General features: G+C 44.7%; 1 protein-coding gene across 3 annotated transcripts in view; it reads left to right on the top strand.

The window, feature by feature from the left end:
• The window catches only part of LOC129835288 (zinc finger protein 721-like), a 34,843-nt gene extending 18,968 nt beyond the window's left edge, over positions 1–15,875 (top strand). Inside the window, exons 3-8 of one of the 3 annotated variants that reach the window (XM_055900865.1) lie at positions 6,587–7,518; positions 8,152–8,202; positions 8,813–8,921; positions 9,108–10,123; positions 12,794–13,040; positions 13,242–15,875. In XM_055900865.1, coding sequence (XP_055756840.1) covers positions 6,587–7,518; positions 8,152–8,202; positions 8,813–8,921; positions 9,108–10,123; positions 12,794–13,040; positions 13,242–14,959 — 4,073 coding nt within the window. In that variant the 3' untranslated portion in view covers positions 14,960–15,875. The remainder of the gene's footprint in view (positions 1–6,586; positions 7,519–8,151; positions 8,203–8,812; positions 8,922–9,107; positions 10,124–12,793; positions 13,041–13,241) is intronic. The other 2 variants (XM_055900881.1, XM_055900874.1) reach the window with 2 other exon arrangements.
• The last annotated feature ends 2,394 nt before the right edge of the window (positions 15,876–18,269 follow it).

Here is an 18,269-nt window from a genome sequence, read left to right as displayed (position 1 = left end):
AAAGAACAGTGTTGTAATGATGTCTGAGGGGGAAAGAACAGTGTTGTAATGATGTCTGAGGGGAAGACAGTGTTGTAATGATGTCTGAGGGGGAAAGAACAGTGTTGTAATGATGTCTGAGGGGGAAAGAACAGTGTTGTAATGATGTCTGAGGGGGAAAGAACAGTGTTGTAATGATGTCTGAGGGGGAAAGAACAGTGTTGTAATGATGTCTGAGGGGAAGAACAGTGTTGTAATGATGTCTGAGGGGAAAGAACAGTGTTGTAATGATGTCTGAGGGGGGAAAGAACAGTGTTGTAATGATGTCTGAGGGGGAAAGAACAGTGTTGTAATGATGTCTGAGGGGGGAAAGAACAGTGTTGTAATGATGTCTGAGGGGGAAAGAACAGTGTTGTAATGATGTCTGAGGGGGAAAGAACAGTGTTGTAATGATGTCTGAGGGGGGAAAGAACAGTGTTGTAATGATGTCTGAGGGGGAAAGAACAGTGTTGTAATGATGTCTGAGGGGGAAAGAACAGTGTTGTAATGATGTCTGAGGGGGAAAGAACAGTGTTGTAATGATGTCTGAGGGGGAAAGAACAGTGTTGTAATGATGTCTGAGGGGGAAAGAACAGTGTTGTAATGATGTCTGAGGGGGAAAGAACAGTGTTGTAATGATGTCTGAGGGGGAAAGAACAGTGTTGTAATGATGTCTGAGGGGAAAGAACAGTGTTGTAATGATGTCTGAGGGGGAAAGAACAGTGTTGTAATGATGTCTGAGGGGGAAAGAACAGTGTTGTAATGATGTCTGAGGGGGAAAGAACAGTGTTGTAATGATGTCTGAGGGGGAAAGAACAGTGTTGTAATGATGTCTGAGGGGGAAAGAACAGTGTTGTAATGATGTCTGAGGGGAAGAACAGTGTTGTAATGATGTCTGAGGGGGAAAGAACAGTGTTGTAATGATGTCTGAGGGGGAAAGAACAGTGTTGTAATGATGTCTGAGGGGGAAAGAACAGTGTTGTAATGATGTCTGAGGGGGGAAAGAACAGTGTTGTAATGATGTCTGAGGGGGAAAGAACAGTGTTGTAATGATGTCTGAGGGGGAAAGAACAGTGTTGTAATGATGTCTGAGGGGGAAAGAACAGTGTTGTAATGATGTCTGAGGGGGAAAGAACAGTGTTGTAATGATGTCTGAGGGGGAAAGAACAGTGTTGTAATGATGTCTGAGGGGGAAAGAACAGTGTTGTAATGATGTCTGAGGGGGAAAGAACAGTGTTGTAATGATGTCTGAGGGGGAAAGAACAGTGTTGTAATGATGTCTGAGGGGGAAAGAACAGTGTTGTAATGATGTCTGAGGGGGAAAGAACAGTGTTGTAATGATGTCTGAGGGGGAAAGAACAGTGTTGTAATGATGTCTGAGGGGGAAAGAACAGTGTTGTAATGATGTCTGAGGGGGAAAGAACAGTGTTGTAATGATGTCTGAGGGGGAAAGAACAGTGTTGTAATGATGTCTGAGGGGGAAAGAACAGTGTTGTAATGATGTCTGAGGGGGAAAGAACAGTGTTGTAATGATGTCTGAGGGGGAAAGAACAGTGTTGTAATGATGTCTGAGGGGGAAAGAACAGTGTTGTAATGATGTCTGAGGGGGAAAGAACAGTGTTGTAATGATGTCTGAGGGGGAAAGAACAGTGTTGTAATGATGTCTGAGGGGGAAAGAACAGTGTTGTAATGATGTCTGAGGGGGAAAGAACAGTGTTGTAATGATGTCTGAGGGGGAAAGAACAGTGTTGTAATGATGTCTGAGGGGGAAAGAACAGTGTTGTAATGATGTCTGAGGGGGAAAGAACAGTGTTGTAATGATGTCTGAGGGGGAAAGAACAGTGTTGTAATGATGTCTGAGGGGGAAAGAACAGTGTTGTAATGATGTCTGAGGGGGAAAGAACAGTGTTGTAATGATGTCTGAGGGGGAAAGAACAGTGTTGTAATGATGTCTGAGGGGGAAAGAACAGTGTTGTAATGATGTCTGAGGGGGAAAGAACAGTGTTGTAATGATGTCTGAGGGGGAAAGAACAGTGTTGTAATGATGTCTGAGGGGGAAAGAACAGTGTTGTAATGATGTCTGAGGGGGAAAGAACAGTGTTGTAATGATGTCTGAGGGGGAAAGAACAGTGTTGTAATGATGTCTGAGGGGGAAAGAACAGTGTTGTAATGATGTCTGAGGGGGAAAGAACAGTGTTGTAATGATGTCTGAGGGGGAAAGAACAGTGTTGTAATGATGTCTGAGGGGGGAAAGAACAGTGTTGTAATGATGTCTGAGGGGGAAAGAACAGTGTTGTAATGATGTCTGAGGGGGAAAGAACAGTGTTGTAATGATGTCTGAGGGGAAAGAACAGTGTTGTAATGATGTCTGAGGGGGAAAGAACAGTGTTGTAATAATGTCTGAGAGGTAAAGAACAGTGTTGTAATGATGTCTGAGGGGGGAAAGAACAGTGTTGTAATGATGTCTGAGGGGGAAAGAACAGTGTTGTAATGATGTCTGAGGGGGAAAGAACAGTGTTGTAATGATGTCTGAGGGGGGAAAGAACAGTGTTGTAATGATGTCTGAGGGGGAAAGAACAGTGTTGTAATGATGTCTGAGGGGAAAGAACAGTGTTGTAATGATGTCTGAGGGGGAAAGAACAGTGTTGTAATGATGTCTGAGGGGGAAAGAACAGTGTTGTAATGATGTCTGAGGGGGAAAGAACAGTGTTGTAATGATGTCTGAGGGGGAAAGAACAGTGTTGTAATGATGTCTGAGGGGAAAGAACAGTGTTGTAATGATGTCTGAGGGGAAAGAACAGTGTTGTAATGATGTCTGAGGGGGAAAGAACAGTGTTGTAATAATGTCTGAGAGGTAAAGAACAGTGTTGTAATGATGTCTGAGGGGGGAAAGAACAGTGTTGTAATGATGTCTGAGGGGGAAAGAACAGTGTTGTAATGATGTCTGAGGGGAAAGAACAGTGTTGTAATGATGTCTGAGGGGAAAGGACAGTGTTGTAATGATGTCTGAGGAACAGTGTTGTAATGATGTCTGAGGGGGAAAGAACAGTGTTGTAATGATGTCTGAGGGGAAAGAACAGTGTTGTAATGATGTCTGAGGGGGAAAGAACAGTGTTGTAATGATGTCTGAGGGGGGAAAGAACAGTGTTGTAATGATGTCTGAGGGGGGAAAGAACAGTGTTGTAATGATGTCTGAGGAACAGTGTTGTAATGATGTCTGAGGGGGAAAGAACAGTGTTGTAATGATGTCTGAGGGGGGAAAGAACAGTGTTGTAATGATGTCTGAGGGGGAAAGAACAGTGTTGTAATGATGTCTGAGGGGGAAAGAACAGTGTTGTAATGATGTCTGAGGGGGGAAAGAACAGTGTTGTAATGATGTCTGAGGGGGAAAGAACAGTGTTGTAATGATGTCTGAGGGGGAAAGAACAGTGTTGTAATGATGTCTGAGGGGGGAAAGAACAGTGTTGTAATGATGTCTGAGGGGGAAAGAACAGTGTTGTAATGATGTCTGAGGGGGAAAGAACAGTGTTGTAATGATGTCTGAGGGGGAAAGAACAGTGTTGTAATGATGTCTGAGGGGGAAAGAACAGTGTTGTAATGATGTCTGAGGAACAGTGTTGTAATGATGTCTGAGGGGGGAAAGAACAGTGTTGTAATGATGTCTGAGGGGGAAAGAACAGTGTTGTAATGATGTCTGAGGGGGAAAGAACAGTGTTGTAATGATGTCTGAGGGGGAAAGAACAGTGTTGTAATGATGTCTGAGGGGGAAAGAACAGTGTTGTAATGATGTCTGAGGGGAAAGACAGTGTTGTAATGATGTCTGAGGGGGAAAGAACAGTGTTGTAATGATGTCTGAGGGGGAAAGAACAGTGTTGTAATGATGTCTGAGGGGGAAAGAACAGTGTTGTAATGATGTCTGAGGGGGGAAAGAACAGTGTTGTAATGATGTCTGAGGGGGTAAAGAACAGTGTTGTAATGATGTCTGAGGGGGAAAGAACAGTGTTGTAATGATGTCTGAGGGTAAAGAACAGTGTTGTAATGATGTCTGAGGGGGAAAGAACAGTGTTGTAATGATGTCTGAGGGGGAAAGAACAGTGTTGTAATGATGTCTGAGGGGGAAAGAACAGTGTTGTAATGATGTCTGAGGGGGGAAAGAACAGTGTTGTAATGATGTCTGAGGGGGTAAAGAACAGTGTTGTAATGATGTCTGAGGGGGGAAAGAACAGTGTTGTAATGATGTCTGAGGGGAAAGAACAGTGTTGTAATGATGTCTGAGGGGGGAAAGAACAGTGTTGTAATGATGTCTGAGGGGGGAAAGAACAGTGTTGTAATGATGTCTGAGGGGAAAGAACAGTGTTGTAATGATGTCTGAGGGGGAAAGAACAGTGTTGTAGTGATGTCTGAGGGGAAAGAACAGTGTTGTAATGATGTCTGAGGGGGGAAAGAACAGTGTTGTAATGATGTCTGAGGGGGAAAGAACAGTGTTGTAATGATGTCTGAGGGGGGAAAGAACAGTGTTGTAATGATGTCTGAGGGGAAAGAACAGTGTTTTAATGATGTCTGAGGGGGAAAGAACAGTGTTGTAATGATGTCTGAGGGGGAAAGAACAGTGTTGTAATGATGTCTGAGGGGGGAAGAACAGTGTTGTAATGATGTCTGAGGGGAAAGAACAGTGTTGTAATGATGTCTGAGGGGAAAGAACAGTGTTGTAATGATGTCTGAGGGGGAAGAACAGTGTTGTAATGATGTCTGAGGGGGGAAAGAACAGTGTTGTAATGATGTCTGAGGGGGGAAGAACAGTGTTGTAATGATGTCTGAGGGGAAAGAACAGTGTTGGTTGTAATGATGTCTGAGGGGAAAGAACAGTGTTGGTTGTAATGATGTCTGAGGGGAAAGAACAGTGTTGTAATGATGTCTGAGGGGGGAAAGAACAGTGTTGTAATGATGTCTGAGGGGAAAGAACAGTGTTGTAATGATGTCTGAGGGGGAAAGAACAGTGTTGTAATGATGTCTGAGGGGGGAAAGAACAGTGTTGTAATGATGTCTGAGGGGGGAAAGAACAGTGTTGTAATGATGTCTGAGGGGGGAAAGAACAGTGTTGTAATGATGTCTGAGGGGGGAAAGAACAGTGTTGTAATGATGTCTGAGGGGGGAAAGAACAGTGTTGTAATGATGTCTGAGGGGGGAAAGAACAGTGTTGTAATGATGTCTGAGGGGGGAAAGAACAGTGTTGTAATGATGTCTGAGGGGGAAAGAACAGTGTTGTAATGATGTCTGAGGGGGGAAAGAACAGTGTTGTAGTGATGTCTGAGAGGGAAAGAACAGTGTTGTAATGATGTCTGAGAGGGAAAGAACAGTGTTGTAATGATGTCTGAGGGGGGAAAGAACAGTGTTGTAATGATGTCTGAGGGGAAAGAACAGTGTTGTAATGATGTCTGAGGGGGGAAAGAACAGTGTTGTAATGATGTCTGAGGGGAAAGAACAGTGTTGTAATGATGTCTGAGGGGGGAAAGAACAGTGTTGTAATGATGTCTGAGGGGGAAAGGACAGTGTTGTAATGATGTCTGAGGGGGAAAGAACAGTGTTGTAATGATGTCTGAGGGGGAAAGAACAGTGTTGTAATGATGTCTGAGAGGAAAGAACAGTGTTGTAATGATGTCTGAGGGGGAAAGAACAGTGTTGGTCGTTTACAGTAACGTCTTTCTTGTAATATTAAAGGGACGTGTTAGTTTCACCATTAAGGATTCCAGCTTTATTGTCCCATGTGGCAATTAATTAGCCTGGTCCCGGACCTGCTTTCCTTGTTGCCGTGGCGATTTTAAATCAACGTGATGCCAACTTTCATCGACATGTCTCCTTGTTTCCTACCCACAGCCTCCTACCCACAGCCTCCTACACACAACCCTCCTACCCACAGCCTCCTACCCACAACCCCCTAGACACAGCCTCCTACCCATACCCCCATACCCACATCACCCTACCCACACCACCCTACCCACAACCCCCTACCCACATCAACCTACCCACAACCCCCTACCCACAACCTCCTACCCACAGCCTCCTACCCACATCATCCTACCCACAACCCTACCCACATCACCCTACCCACAGCCTCCTACCCACATCACCCTACCCACAGCCTCCTACCCACATCATCCTACCCACAACCCTACCCACATAACCCTACCCACAGCCCCTACCCACATCACTTTACCCACAACCTCCTACCCACACCCCCCTACACACAGCCTCCTACCCACCCCCCTACCCACATCACCCTACCCACAGCCTCCTTCCCACATCACCCTACCCACAGCCTCCTATCCACACCCCCCTACCCACAGCCTCCTACCCACAGAGGGACAATACGATACTTTAATGCCCCTCGAGGAAATGATTTATTAGTTTAATACATGAACATAGAACGTTACAGTAGATTATGATACCCTAGTTCCTGTATAGTGCACTACCCTTGACCATGGTCCAGGTCAAAAGTAGTGCACTATATAGGAAATAGGGTAGCATCTGGGACGTACCATAACTTGTTTTATCCTTACTGTTGTAACAGGAGAGAGTCCTAACCCCAGCTCTAGTGATGAGGCATCAGGAGTAGCTGAACAACACCAGGAGAGTCACACCGCTAAGAAGACTTTTTACCGCTGCCCGGAGTGTGGGAAAGAGTTTCCTCACCCATCAAAACTACAGAGACATCTGAGAACACACACAGGAGAGAAACCATATCCTTGCTCTGTGTGCGGGAAGCGATTCAGTGATACAGGGACCCTCAAAACACATGAGAGGTTGCACACAGGAGAGAAACCGTACACCTGCCCGGAAAAGGACTGTTGGAAGAGGTTTGTCAGCCAAGGCGAGTTAAAACTACACCATCGGACACACACCGGAGAGAAACCTTGCCACTGCTCTGTGTGTGGGAAGAGTTTCTCACGTATGTGGCACTTGAAGGTCCACATGATGACGCACGCCGGAGAGAAGCAGAGACTCAGCATGAAGAAACCTTTCCCATGCTCTGAGTGTGAGAGGGGCTGCAACTCTGCAGCAGAGCTCAAGATGCACCAGAGGATGCACACTGGGGAGAGACCTTACCAGTGTTCCACCTGCAAAAAGACCTTTGTTTTTCCAAGCTCTTTAACAAGACATGAGCAATCCCATATTAGCGAAGCGAATAGTACCGCCAAGCCGTACAGCTGCTCAGAATGTGGGAAGGAATTCACTCAGCCATGGACCTTAAAGATACACATGCGCCAGCACACCGGAGAGAAACCGTACCACTGCTCTCAGTGCGAGAAGAGGTTCTCATCTTCGTCACTCCTTAAAAGACACCAGAGGGTTCACACCGGAGAGAAACCATTCCAGTGCTCCGACTGCGGGAAGAGTTTCTCCTCGTCAGCGAATAGAACTAGTCACCGTCGTCGTATCCATGAAGGTATACAGAGTAGGTCACAGCAGCAGGAGGTGACCTCTGTGGATGGTACCAATAAGGTAGGTTTCTATGGTGCATCCAGTGCAATTTTGCATTTATTTTCTTTCTTAAAAAGGTTTTTCTAGAAATCCGTGTTGGTGGATTACAGATTTCCTGCTTATTTTCTTCTGATTCCAGGAATCTTCCAACCTGTATTTCTGGAAAACATGGGAATTTTTAAGAAAGTTACTGGAATTTTGCACCCTCAAATCAGTCATTAACCTGTCTGGCACCAGTGTGTTGGTAGCGTCCCACCTCGACAACAGCAAGTGAAATTGCAGGGCGCCAAATTCAAAACAACAGAAATCCCATAATTAAAATTCCACAAACATACAAGTATTGTACACCATTTTAAAGATAAGATAAAATTCTTATAAATCCAACCACAGTGTCCGATTTCAAAAAGTGCTTTACGGCGAAAGCACACCATACGATTATGTTAGTTCAGCGCCTAGTCACAGAAAACCATACAGCCATTTTCCAGCCAAGGGGAGGGCTCACAAAAGTCAGAAATAGCGTTAAAATTAATCACTTACCTTTGATGATCTTCATCTGGTGGCACCCCCAGGTCTCCATGTTAGACAATAAATGTTTGTTTTGTTTGATAATGTCCCTCTTTATGTCCAAATTAACTGTTTTGTTGGTGCGTTTAGATCAGTAATCCAAAGGCACTAAGTCCAGACGAAAAGTCCAAGAAAAGTACAGTAAGTAGTTTGTAGAAACATGTCAAACGATGTTTAAAATCAATCCTCAGGTTGTTTTGTCATAAATAATCAATAATATTTCGTCAATCGAAAAGGAGAAACAAGAAAGGCGCGCTGGGCTCATGTCTGGAAATTTCCACTTTACACTCATTGAAAGTGCTGTATCTCCATAATTTTATGGAGTAAAAGCCTGAAACAATGCCTAAAGACTGGCCACGTGTAGAGGAAGCCATAGAGATCGTGAACTGGGTCCTAAGTATTTGTATGGTGGATAGGCTTTCAATGGAAAAACAGCCTTTCAAAATAATAGTACTTCCTGGTTGGATTTTTCTCAGGTTTTCGCCTGCCATATCAGTTCTGTTATACTCACAGACATTATTTTAACAGTTTTAGAAACTTTAGAGTGTTGTCTATCCAAATCTACTAATTATATGCATATCCTAGCTTCTGAGCCTGAGTAACAGGCAGTTTAATTTGGGCACGCTTTTCATCCGGAGGTGAAAATACTGCCCCATACCCAAGAGAGGTTAAGGCCCTTACAACAATATAACTAAGATTAATGCTGCCGTTGAATATTATATTGAATGAGTTGTCTGATTATTAATCCTAGGCTTGTGTTGACCAAAACGACCAGGTTGAACCCACAGCTGTAGAGGAGGCTGGTCTCAATCTAGTACTGGATGTCAAAGTAAAAGAAGAGGAGGAAGATCCTGCTTTTGGTGAGTTCAAAGGTTAATTTAGTAAGGTATGGGTTAGCCTACACATTCAAGTTTACTTTTTTAAGAAATTTAAATAAATTGTTTATTTCCAATTACCCAAATGAAGAAACATCTATATTATTGGCAGAATCTCAAATCTTCACATATTTAAGGTGTTTACTTATCCATACCACCTCTTTACCACAGCAGAGAGACCTGACCATTGCTCTGACAGTGAGGAGAGTCCCTCTACATTAGCAGAACCTGACCAACACCAGGAGAACAACAAAGCTCTGGGCCCTCACATCTGTTCAACGTGTGGAAAAGAACTATCCAGCTCCTATAAACTAATGCTACACCAGAGAACACACACAGGAGAGAAGCCTTACGAGTGTATGGTGTGTGGGAAGGGCTTCTCCCAAGCCGCAAACCTCAAGACGCACCAGAAAGTGCACAGTGGAGAGAAACCGTACCCCTGCCCTGACTGTGGGAGCAGGTTTACTCACATGGGAGACTTGAAGAGACACCAGTTGTTGCACTCGGGTGAGAAACCTTATAGCTGCCCCGAGTGCGGGAAGAGTTTTTCTCAGTTGGCGCACCTGAAATCTCACCAGCAGACACACACAGGGGAGAAACCTTTCCTCTGCGCTCACTGTGAAAAGACTTTCTCCACTGCTGCCAAGCTGAAGAACCACGAGAGAGTGCACACCGGCGAGAGACCTTACTGCTGCTCCTACTGCCCCAAGCGCTTTGCTCTATCTGGGACACTGGTGAAGCATGAACGACTCCACACCGGAGAAACACCGTACCAATGTGGAGAATGTGGTAAGGGATTTGCTCAACTGGTGTCCTTGAAGATACATGCCCAATCACACACTGGAGTCAACTTCTACAAATGTTTCCATTGTGAGCAGAGCTTCTCCACTTCAACCAAGCTGAAGGAACATCAGAGAATCCACACTGGGGAGAATCTGTACCAATGCACCGAATGTGGGAAGAGTTTCACCATCGAGTCAAAGCTACTGAAACACCAGAGAGTTCACACTGGAGAGAAACCGTACCAGTGCTCCGGGTGTGGAATGAGGTTCTCGCTCTCTGAGAACCTACTGAGACACCAGCGTAACTCTTCAGGGATCTGTGGTGCTGTGAGCCTTAATCAAGCTACTGGGAGTGGGATTCTACTTCCACAAGATGCTTCTGTCTTCCAGAATATACTGGACAAGGTCGGTGGAAATTATTATCCTATCAACCAAACATTTGTCCAAGGGTGCAGTTGTCCTCTCAATAAAGCTAAACTTTTGTCCTTCATATAGGCCCAATCTTTCGCCTTTAATTCGATAGGCCCATATCCCAGACACAGATTAAGCCCTGGACTAAGCATTAGTCTAGAAGTTAGAGCGTTGGGCCAGTAACCAAAAGTTTGCTGGATCGAGTCCCCGAGCGGACAAGGTAAAAATCTGTCGTTCTATACCTGAACAAGGGAGTTAACCCAGCCAAAGATAGGAGTCACAAAAAGCCGAAATAGAGATAAAATAAATCACTAACCTTTGATGATCTTCATCAGATGACACTCATAGGACTTCATGTTACACAATACATATATGTTTAGTTCGATAAAGTTCGTATTTATATCCAAAAATCGCAGTTTACATTGGTGCCATGTTCAGAAATGCCTCCAAAATATCCTGAGAAATTGCAAAGAGCCACGTCAAATAACAGAAATGCTCATCATAAACTTATATGTAAAACATGTATCTTTCATCAAATTAAAGATACACTTGTTCTTAATGCAACCGCTGTGTCAGATTTTTTTTTTTTTAATTACAGAAAAAGCAAACCATGCAATAATCTGAGATGGCGCTCAGATAGAAACGAAATTTGTCCGCCATGTTGGTTGGAGTCAACAGAAATACGAAATTACATCATAAATATTCCCTTACCTTTGATCTTCATCAGAAGCACTCCCAGGAATCCTAGTTCCACAATAATTTGTTGTTTTGTTTGATAATGTCCATTTCTTATGTCCAAGAAGCTACTTTTGTTAGCACGTTTAGTACACATATCCAAACGCTTGCGCCAGGTCCAGGCGAAGTCCGGACAAAAACTTCAAAAAGTTATGTTACAGGTGGAATAAACTTGTCAAACTAAGTATAGAATCAATCTTTAGGATGTTGTTATCATAAATATTCAATAACGTTCCAACCGGAGAATTCCTTTGTGTCTATAGAAGTAATGGAACGCAAGTCGATATCATGTGGAATGCGCGTGACCAGGACCTGGCTCTCTGCCAGACCACTGACTCAAACAGCTCCCATCCGGCTCAACGTCACAGTAGAAGCTTCATTCAACGTTCTACAGACTGTTGACATCTAGTGGAAGCTGTAGGAAGTGCACACAGATCCATATCCCACTGGGATTTCAATAGGTGAATATTAGCATCTGGGACAGAGTAGGAGGCAATTCACTCTGGGCACGCTATTCATCCAAAGTGAAAATGCTGCCCCTATCCCTAAAAATTTAAATAAAACATTTACAAAAATTGTCCATTGGGAGATTCTCCATTGTACAGGCATTTTAGTCATGACTGTGGTGCAGCAGGGCCAAGCCTAGAGACCAGCTGAGCGCGGTTCCCTTAACGAGTGTGTGGCAGCCCTCTAATGGACTCCTTATAGACTTCAAGGTCTGCAGCTCTCACTATGGGGAAAGAACGTTCTGAAGAGCACGTCACTTGAGGTTTGGCTAGTCCTGTCCTGCAGCTTGTGGCTAGTCCTGTCCTGCAGCCTGTGGCTAGTCCTGTCCTGCAGCCTGTGGCTAGTCCTGTCCTGCAGCCTGTGGCTAGTCCTGTCCTGCAGCTTGTGGCTAGTCCTGTCCTGCAGCTTGTGGCTAGTCCTGTCCTGCAGCCTGTGGCTAGTCCTGTCCTGCAGCTTGTGGCTAGTCCTGTCCTGCAGCTTGTGGCTAGTCCTGTCCTGCAGCTTGTGGCTAGTCCTGTCCTGCAGCTTGTGGCTAGTCCTGTCCTGCAGCTTGTGGCTAGTCCTGTCCTGCAGCTTGTGGCTAGTCCTGTCCTGCAGCTTGTGGCTAGTCCTGTTGACTTGATCATTTTGTTAACTCAATCACATTTATAGTCAGGTATGATCACATTTATAGTCGGGTATGATCACATTTATAGTCGGGTATGATCACATTTATAGTCGGGTATGATCACATTTATAGTCGGGTATGATCACATTTATAGTAAGGTATGATCACATTTGTAGTCAGGTATGATCACATTTGTAGTCAGGTATGATCACATTTATAGTCAGGTATGATCACATTTGTAGTCAGGTATGATCACATTTGTAGTCAGGTATGATCACATTTGTAGTCAGGTATGATTACATTTATAGCAGAGGAAATGCTGCAGTAGCTGTTTTCAAACTATTTCTGCCGTTTTGTATCTTAACTGGAAAATGAATTGCACAAAGTCCAAGAACTGCGACTCCTTATAGCCTCTCCCACCTCGTGCTGCATCGCTGCCTTGCTGGGGGCTGTGCGCACGTGAAGAGCTGAGTAAAATATTCATTTTTAGAAGCGCTGCGCACAGGTATAAAAGTTGGTCTAATTTTACTTGAAAAGTCTACTGAAGTGTAACTTTGTCCTTGTGTTTCTCGGTAACCACCCGCCCTTAAAAGGGGTCTCAAAAAAGTGGTTGAATACATGTATTGTTTTTGAAATATTACCAAGCATACGCATCTGTTTATTTTGTGTTTTGTTGGTGTCATTTAAGCAGAAAATAAATATTTTAGCTGTTAAATTTTTTTTGTGGCTGGTGGATCAAAAATTTAATTTTAAGGCAATTTGAACAATTTTAATTGTTTTTCTCCATCCTAAATAAATGTTTATTTTCTCACCAGGCTGGGCACAAACCAACAGAGTCCCTGCCTTCTGACCAGAGCCAAAGTGAAGCCTCCACTCAAACTGCTGGGATGACTGTTAATGTTAAAGAGGAGGACCGAACACTTGGACTGAAGATTAAAACTGAAGAACTGGAGGATGAAGAAGAAGAGGCGGAGGAAGAGGAGGAGGAAGAAGAGGAGGAGGAAGTTGTTGGGTTGATTAATTCTGATGGAGAAGAAATGGACTGGGATCCTTCTCTTCTTGGTAAATTGAGATGAGTTTGGATTCATTTAACTTTCCCAAAATGCCCAGGTTTTTCAGAATTCCTGGTTGGAAGATTCCCGGAATCAGGAGGGAATAAACAGGAAATCCGGAATACCCCAGCCAGGATTTCAGGAAAACCTGGGAATTTTCTCTTGACTTGTCTGCTGCTTTGTTTAACCCGTTCCAACTTTTTTCACACAGGATATAATCCCAGTCAGAGTTCTGACATTGAAGAGAGTCCCTCTACATCAGGAGTACCTGAACATCACCAGGAGAACCATACCGCTAAGAGCTCTCACTGCTGTTCAGTGTGTGGAAAAGACTGCCAAAAATTATCGGCGCTACAAAAACACATGAGAATTCACACAGGAGAGAAGCCTTACCCCTGTACTTTGTGTGGAAACCAATTCCGTGAGAAGGGACACCTGAAAGCACATCTGAAAACACACACTGGAGAGAAACCTTACCACTGCCCGACCTGTGGGATGAAGTTTGCCCATTTGGGAGCCATGAAAATACACCTGCTGACACACACTGGAGAGAAACCTTACCCCTGCTCTGTGTGTGGGAAGAGTTTTACCCAATCATCACGTTTGAAGCAACATTTCCGGACGCACACAGGAGAGAAACCTTACTCCTGCTCTGTTTGCAGGAAGAATTTTGCAAGACCAGCAGACCTTAAAGTACACCACAGAGATCACACAGGTGAGAAACCTTACAGCTGCGCTGAATGTGGCCAGAGCTTCACCAGTTCCCACAACCTATGGAAACATCAGAAGACCCATCTACCACCTGGACTACCACCACCTGTTGAGTGTGACAACCACAACCAAACACCTGAGATGAATACTAAAAATGAAGGACTGGAGGAGGAAGATGAGGAGGAGGAATTTGGTGTTCTGATCAATTCTGATGGAGAAGAAGTTGGATTGGACTTGGATCCTCCTCGTCTCAATCCTCGGAGTTCTGAGGAAGAGGAGAGTCCGTCAACATCAGGAGAAACTGAACAATACCAGGTGAACCACAATACAGCTCTGAGGTACAGCTGCTCTGTGTGTGGGAAGCAGTTCAACCACAAAGGACATCTGCGAAGACACGAGAGTGTACATTCAGTTGAAAAACCTTATGGTTGCTCAGACTGCGACAAGATGTTCGGTTCCACCATAGCTCTGAATAGACACAAGAAGTTACACAGAGAAGAGAAACCTCACACTTGCACAGTGTGTGGGAAAGGTTTTGTTCAACTGTCACGTTTGAAGGAACACTACCCGACGCACTCGGGAGAGAAACCACACTGCTGCTCTGAGTGTGGGAAGCGCTTCACTACTGCGTCGTACCTCAAAACGCACAGCAAAGTCCACTTGGGGGAGAGTCCTTATACCTGTAACATATGTAGGAGAGATTGCCAGAAGTTGTCCGCATTCAAGCTACACATGAGGATCCACACAGGAGAGAAGCCCTTCAGTTGCTTAGTGTGCGAGAAGCAGTTCACTCAGAAAAGACATCTGCAAGACCACCAGAAAGTACACACGGGAGAGAAACCGTACCCCTGCCCCCACTGTGACAAGCGGTTCAGCTTCTCCTCAGCCTTGAAAAGACACCAGCAGTTACACACAGGAGAAAAACCCCACTGCTGCTTTGTGTGTGGGAATTGTTTCTCTCAAGCAGGGCGCCTGAAAGAACACCTACGGACGCACTCGGGAGAGAGACCTTTCTCCTGCTCTGTCTGCGAGAAAACCTTCAGAAAAGCTTCTGAACTCACGATACACAACAGATCTCATACAGGAGAGAGACCGTACAGCTGTGCTGAATGTGGTAAGACCTTCACCAGTTCTATGAAGCTGGGACGACACAAGAAGATCCATCAGAACACAAACACTGAAGAGAATCTGACTAAAGATGTGAAGAGGATTCCATGATTATTGATGATGATGAAAAAGTGGAGGCTGCCTCCGCAGTTAGTGGATGCTAGTAGGGTGAAGAGGAGGAGGAGGAGGAGCCTCTACAGTTAGTGGATGCTAGTAGGATGAAGAGGAGGAGGAGGAGGAGCCTCTACAGTTAGTGGATGCTAGTAGGGTGAAGAGGAGGAGCCTCTACAGTTAGTGGATGCTAGTAGGGTGGATAATCGTGATGATTGAGAGTGTCCCGCCTGATGACCGTTGGTCTCCTAACGAGGTGCCGGTTTAGACTGGGAACAATGATGACTTCATAATGTAAAAAATATATCTGCACACTGATGCATGTTTCCAAGAATTGTATTTTATTTTAAGTGAGAAATGTTTTTGTGAAAGGTTAATGGTTTCAAGATTAAGCCAATTTGTATCAAATACATTTAAACTATAAAAAAAAAGCATGAAAAGGTGAAGACAGCAGACTGAACAGTAGAAAGCGGATAAACAACATACTAAAACACAATCAGTCAATCCAACGTAAGAAATGACATGAGCAAACTAGCTGGTGGTATCTATAAACATTTTAATAAAGTGGTCCATGTTCTTTCTATTTTATTAAGGTTAATTCATGTGATAATATGCTAATTATGCAACAGTCCAAATAGTAGGTTTGTAGTCCATAGAATAGCTCTTCTTCCCTGTTCTTAACACTTACAATAACTTGTCTTTTAATATCAATGTTCAGCATCTTAGTAAACAATGTTATTTTAGAAAGTCGAGATTGTTCAGAGTAGGATATTGCTGAAAGAAGTGTGTGTGTTTGGACAATCATTTCAGAATGAGGTGTTTGTGGAATATTGATATGGATTGTATGTCATAATCATGTTACGTGATGTCATAATCATTTTACTTGAACCACGGAAATAAAATTAAAGCTTGTGAATGTGCTTGTCCTTTCATTGTCCAGAGTCAGCACGTGTTTTCGATGACATTTACACTATGGCAACACCTCTAAACATATGTGGTTTTTGGTTTTAGTGGAGAGGATGTAGCCTGGTTACAACCATCCCAGAAGTCTCGTGAGCTTGCATTCTGATTCGCTACAGAGGTAATCAGTCTGGTAATGCCATGTGCAGGTGGCGTCGTCCTGCGTCATGCTTCCGGGGTCCTGTCCTCACCTAACAATTCTATCATCAAATTTGTGAAAGATTATAAACTTGGTGGTATATTGGCCATATACCACACCCCCTCAGGCCTTGTTGCTTTAATATACCAAGGCTGTCAGCCAATCTGCATTCAGATTATATTCTTTTTTGTGGATGAATGTACTCCCAGATGCATTTGATGTTTTTTATAATGAAAACCATTCAAAACTCCTACGAAAGTGAAAAGCCTACAAGGCTACTTCCTGGAAAACGACAGATCACTTTCATTGTTGGATGTGTAGAAGATGTATGATATGATCTGAAAGGAGGGGTTGCTAATCGAGCTCAATCTTTTGTAGGTAGAAGGAAGAACAAGTGGATAAAGGTCAGGGGTCGGGAAGTCTCTATCGAGCAGCTACACAGCGGATCATGGTACACCCCAGGGGGGTGTGATTAGTCCTCTGTTCTCAATCATCATTAATGATGTTTACTCTCAGGTACGGTGGGATATTGGAAGGTCTCTATTTGCAGGTGATGGGGCCTTATGGAAGAGGGTGATGGGGCCTTATGGAAGAGGGTGATGGGGCCTTATGGAAGAGGGTGATGGGGCCTTATGGAAGAAGGTGATGGGGCCTTATGGAAGAGGAGAAGAGGGGTATCATACACAGCCAGGAAGGTGCAGGAAGCCCATTGAGGAGGTAGAGCGTTGGGCATTAATGTGGGGATTCAGGTTCTCTGTAGAGAACTGTATTACAGTGGGGGTCTTCTGTATTACAGTGGGGGTCTCTCTCCAGACTAATTAAATATATATAAAAATAGGTCTCAGGACAGAAAACCCTCACATGGAGCACTCCAAACAACAGACCATTCAAACCTTGACTAAACTCCTAAATGGTATGAAATTAAGAAAGTTGTTTCTCACAAGTGTAGCAGGTTGTGAAATCTGCAAAGAAAGTTTCCACTCTGAGAAGAGTAAATGACTGTAATACAGAAATCTAAGTAACCAAAAGACAGAGATTAACATTTACTATGCCTACTGGTTACATATGTAACGGGGAATTTATTAAAATAAACAATCAAAGGATGAACAATTTGCACAATTAAATAATATATGTGGAAGAATTGTCTGGAGAGCTGAGAGCATTCTGGAGAGAGACCCCCACACAACCCCCACACAACCATTCTGGAGAGAGACCCCCACACAACCCCCACACAACCATTCTGGAGAGAGACCCCCACACAACCATTCTGGAGAGAAACCCCCACACAACCATTCTGGAGAGAGACCCCCACACAACCCCCACACAACCATTCTGGAGAGAGACCCCCACACAACCATTCTGGAGAGAAACCCCCACACAACCCCCACACAACCATTCTGGAGAGAGACCCCCACACAACCATTCTGGAGAGAGACCCCCACACGACCCCCACACAACCATTCTGGAGAGAGACCCCCCACACAACCATTCTGGAGAGAGACCCCCACACAACCATTCTGGAGAGAGACCCCCACACAACCCCCACACAACCATTCTGGAGAGAGACCCCCACACAACCCCCACACAACCATTCTGGAGAGAGACCACCACACAACCCCACACAACCATTCTGGAGAGAAACCCCCACACAACCCCCACACAACCATTCTGGAGAGAAACCCCCACACAACCCCCACACAACCATTCTGGAGAGAGACCCCCACACAACCCCCACACAACCATTCTGGAGAGAGACCCCCACACAACCCCCACACAACCATTCTGGAGAGAGACCCCCACACAACCCCCACACAACCATTCTGGAGAGAGACCCCCACACAACCCCCACACAACCATTCTGGAGAGAGACCCCCACACAACCATTCTGGAGAGAGACCCCCACACAACCCCCACACAACCATTCTGGAGAGAGACCCCCACACAACCATTCTGGAGAGAGACCCCCACACAACCCCCACACAACCATTCTGGAGAGAGACCCCCACACAACCCCACACAACCATTCTGGAGAGAAACCCCCACACAACCCCCACACAACCATTCTGGAGAGAGACCCCCACACAACCATTCTGGAGAGAAACCCCCACACAACCCCCACACAACCATTCTGGAGAGAGACCCCCACACAACCATTCTGGAGAGAGACCCCCACACAACCATTCTGGAGAGAGACCCCCACACAACCCCCAC

Source organism: Salvelinus fontinalis, chromosome 3 (assembly GCF_029448725.1).
Source record: "Salvelinus fontinalis isolate EN_2023a chromosome 3, ASM2944872v1, whole genome shotgun sequence".
Taxonomy (NCBI): domain Eukaryota; kingdom Metazoa; phylum Chordata; class Actinopteri; order Salmoniformes; family Salmonidae; genus Salvelinus; species Salvelinus fontinalis.
This window is presented reverse-complemented; position numbering and strand designations above follow the sequence as displayed.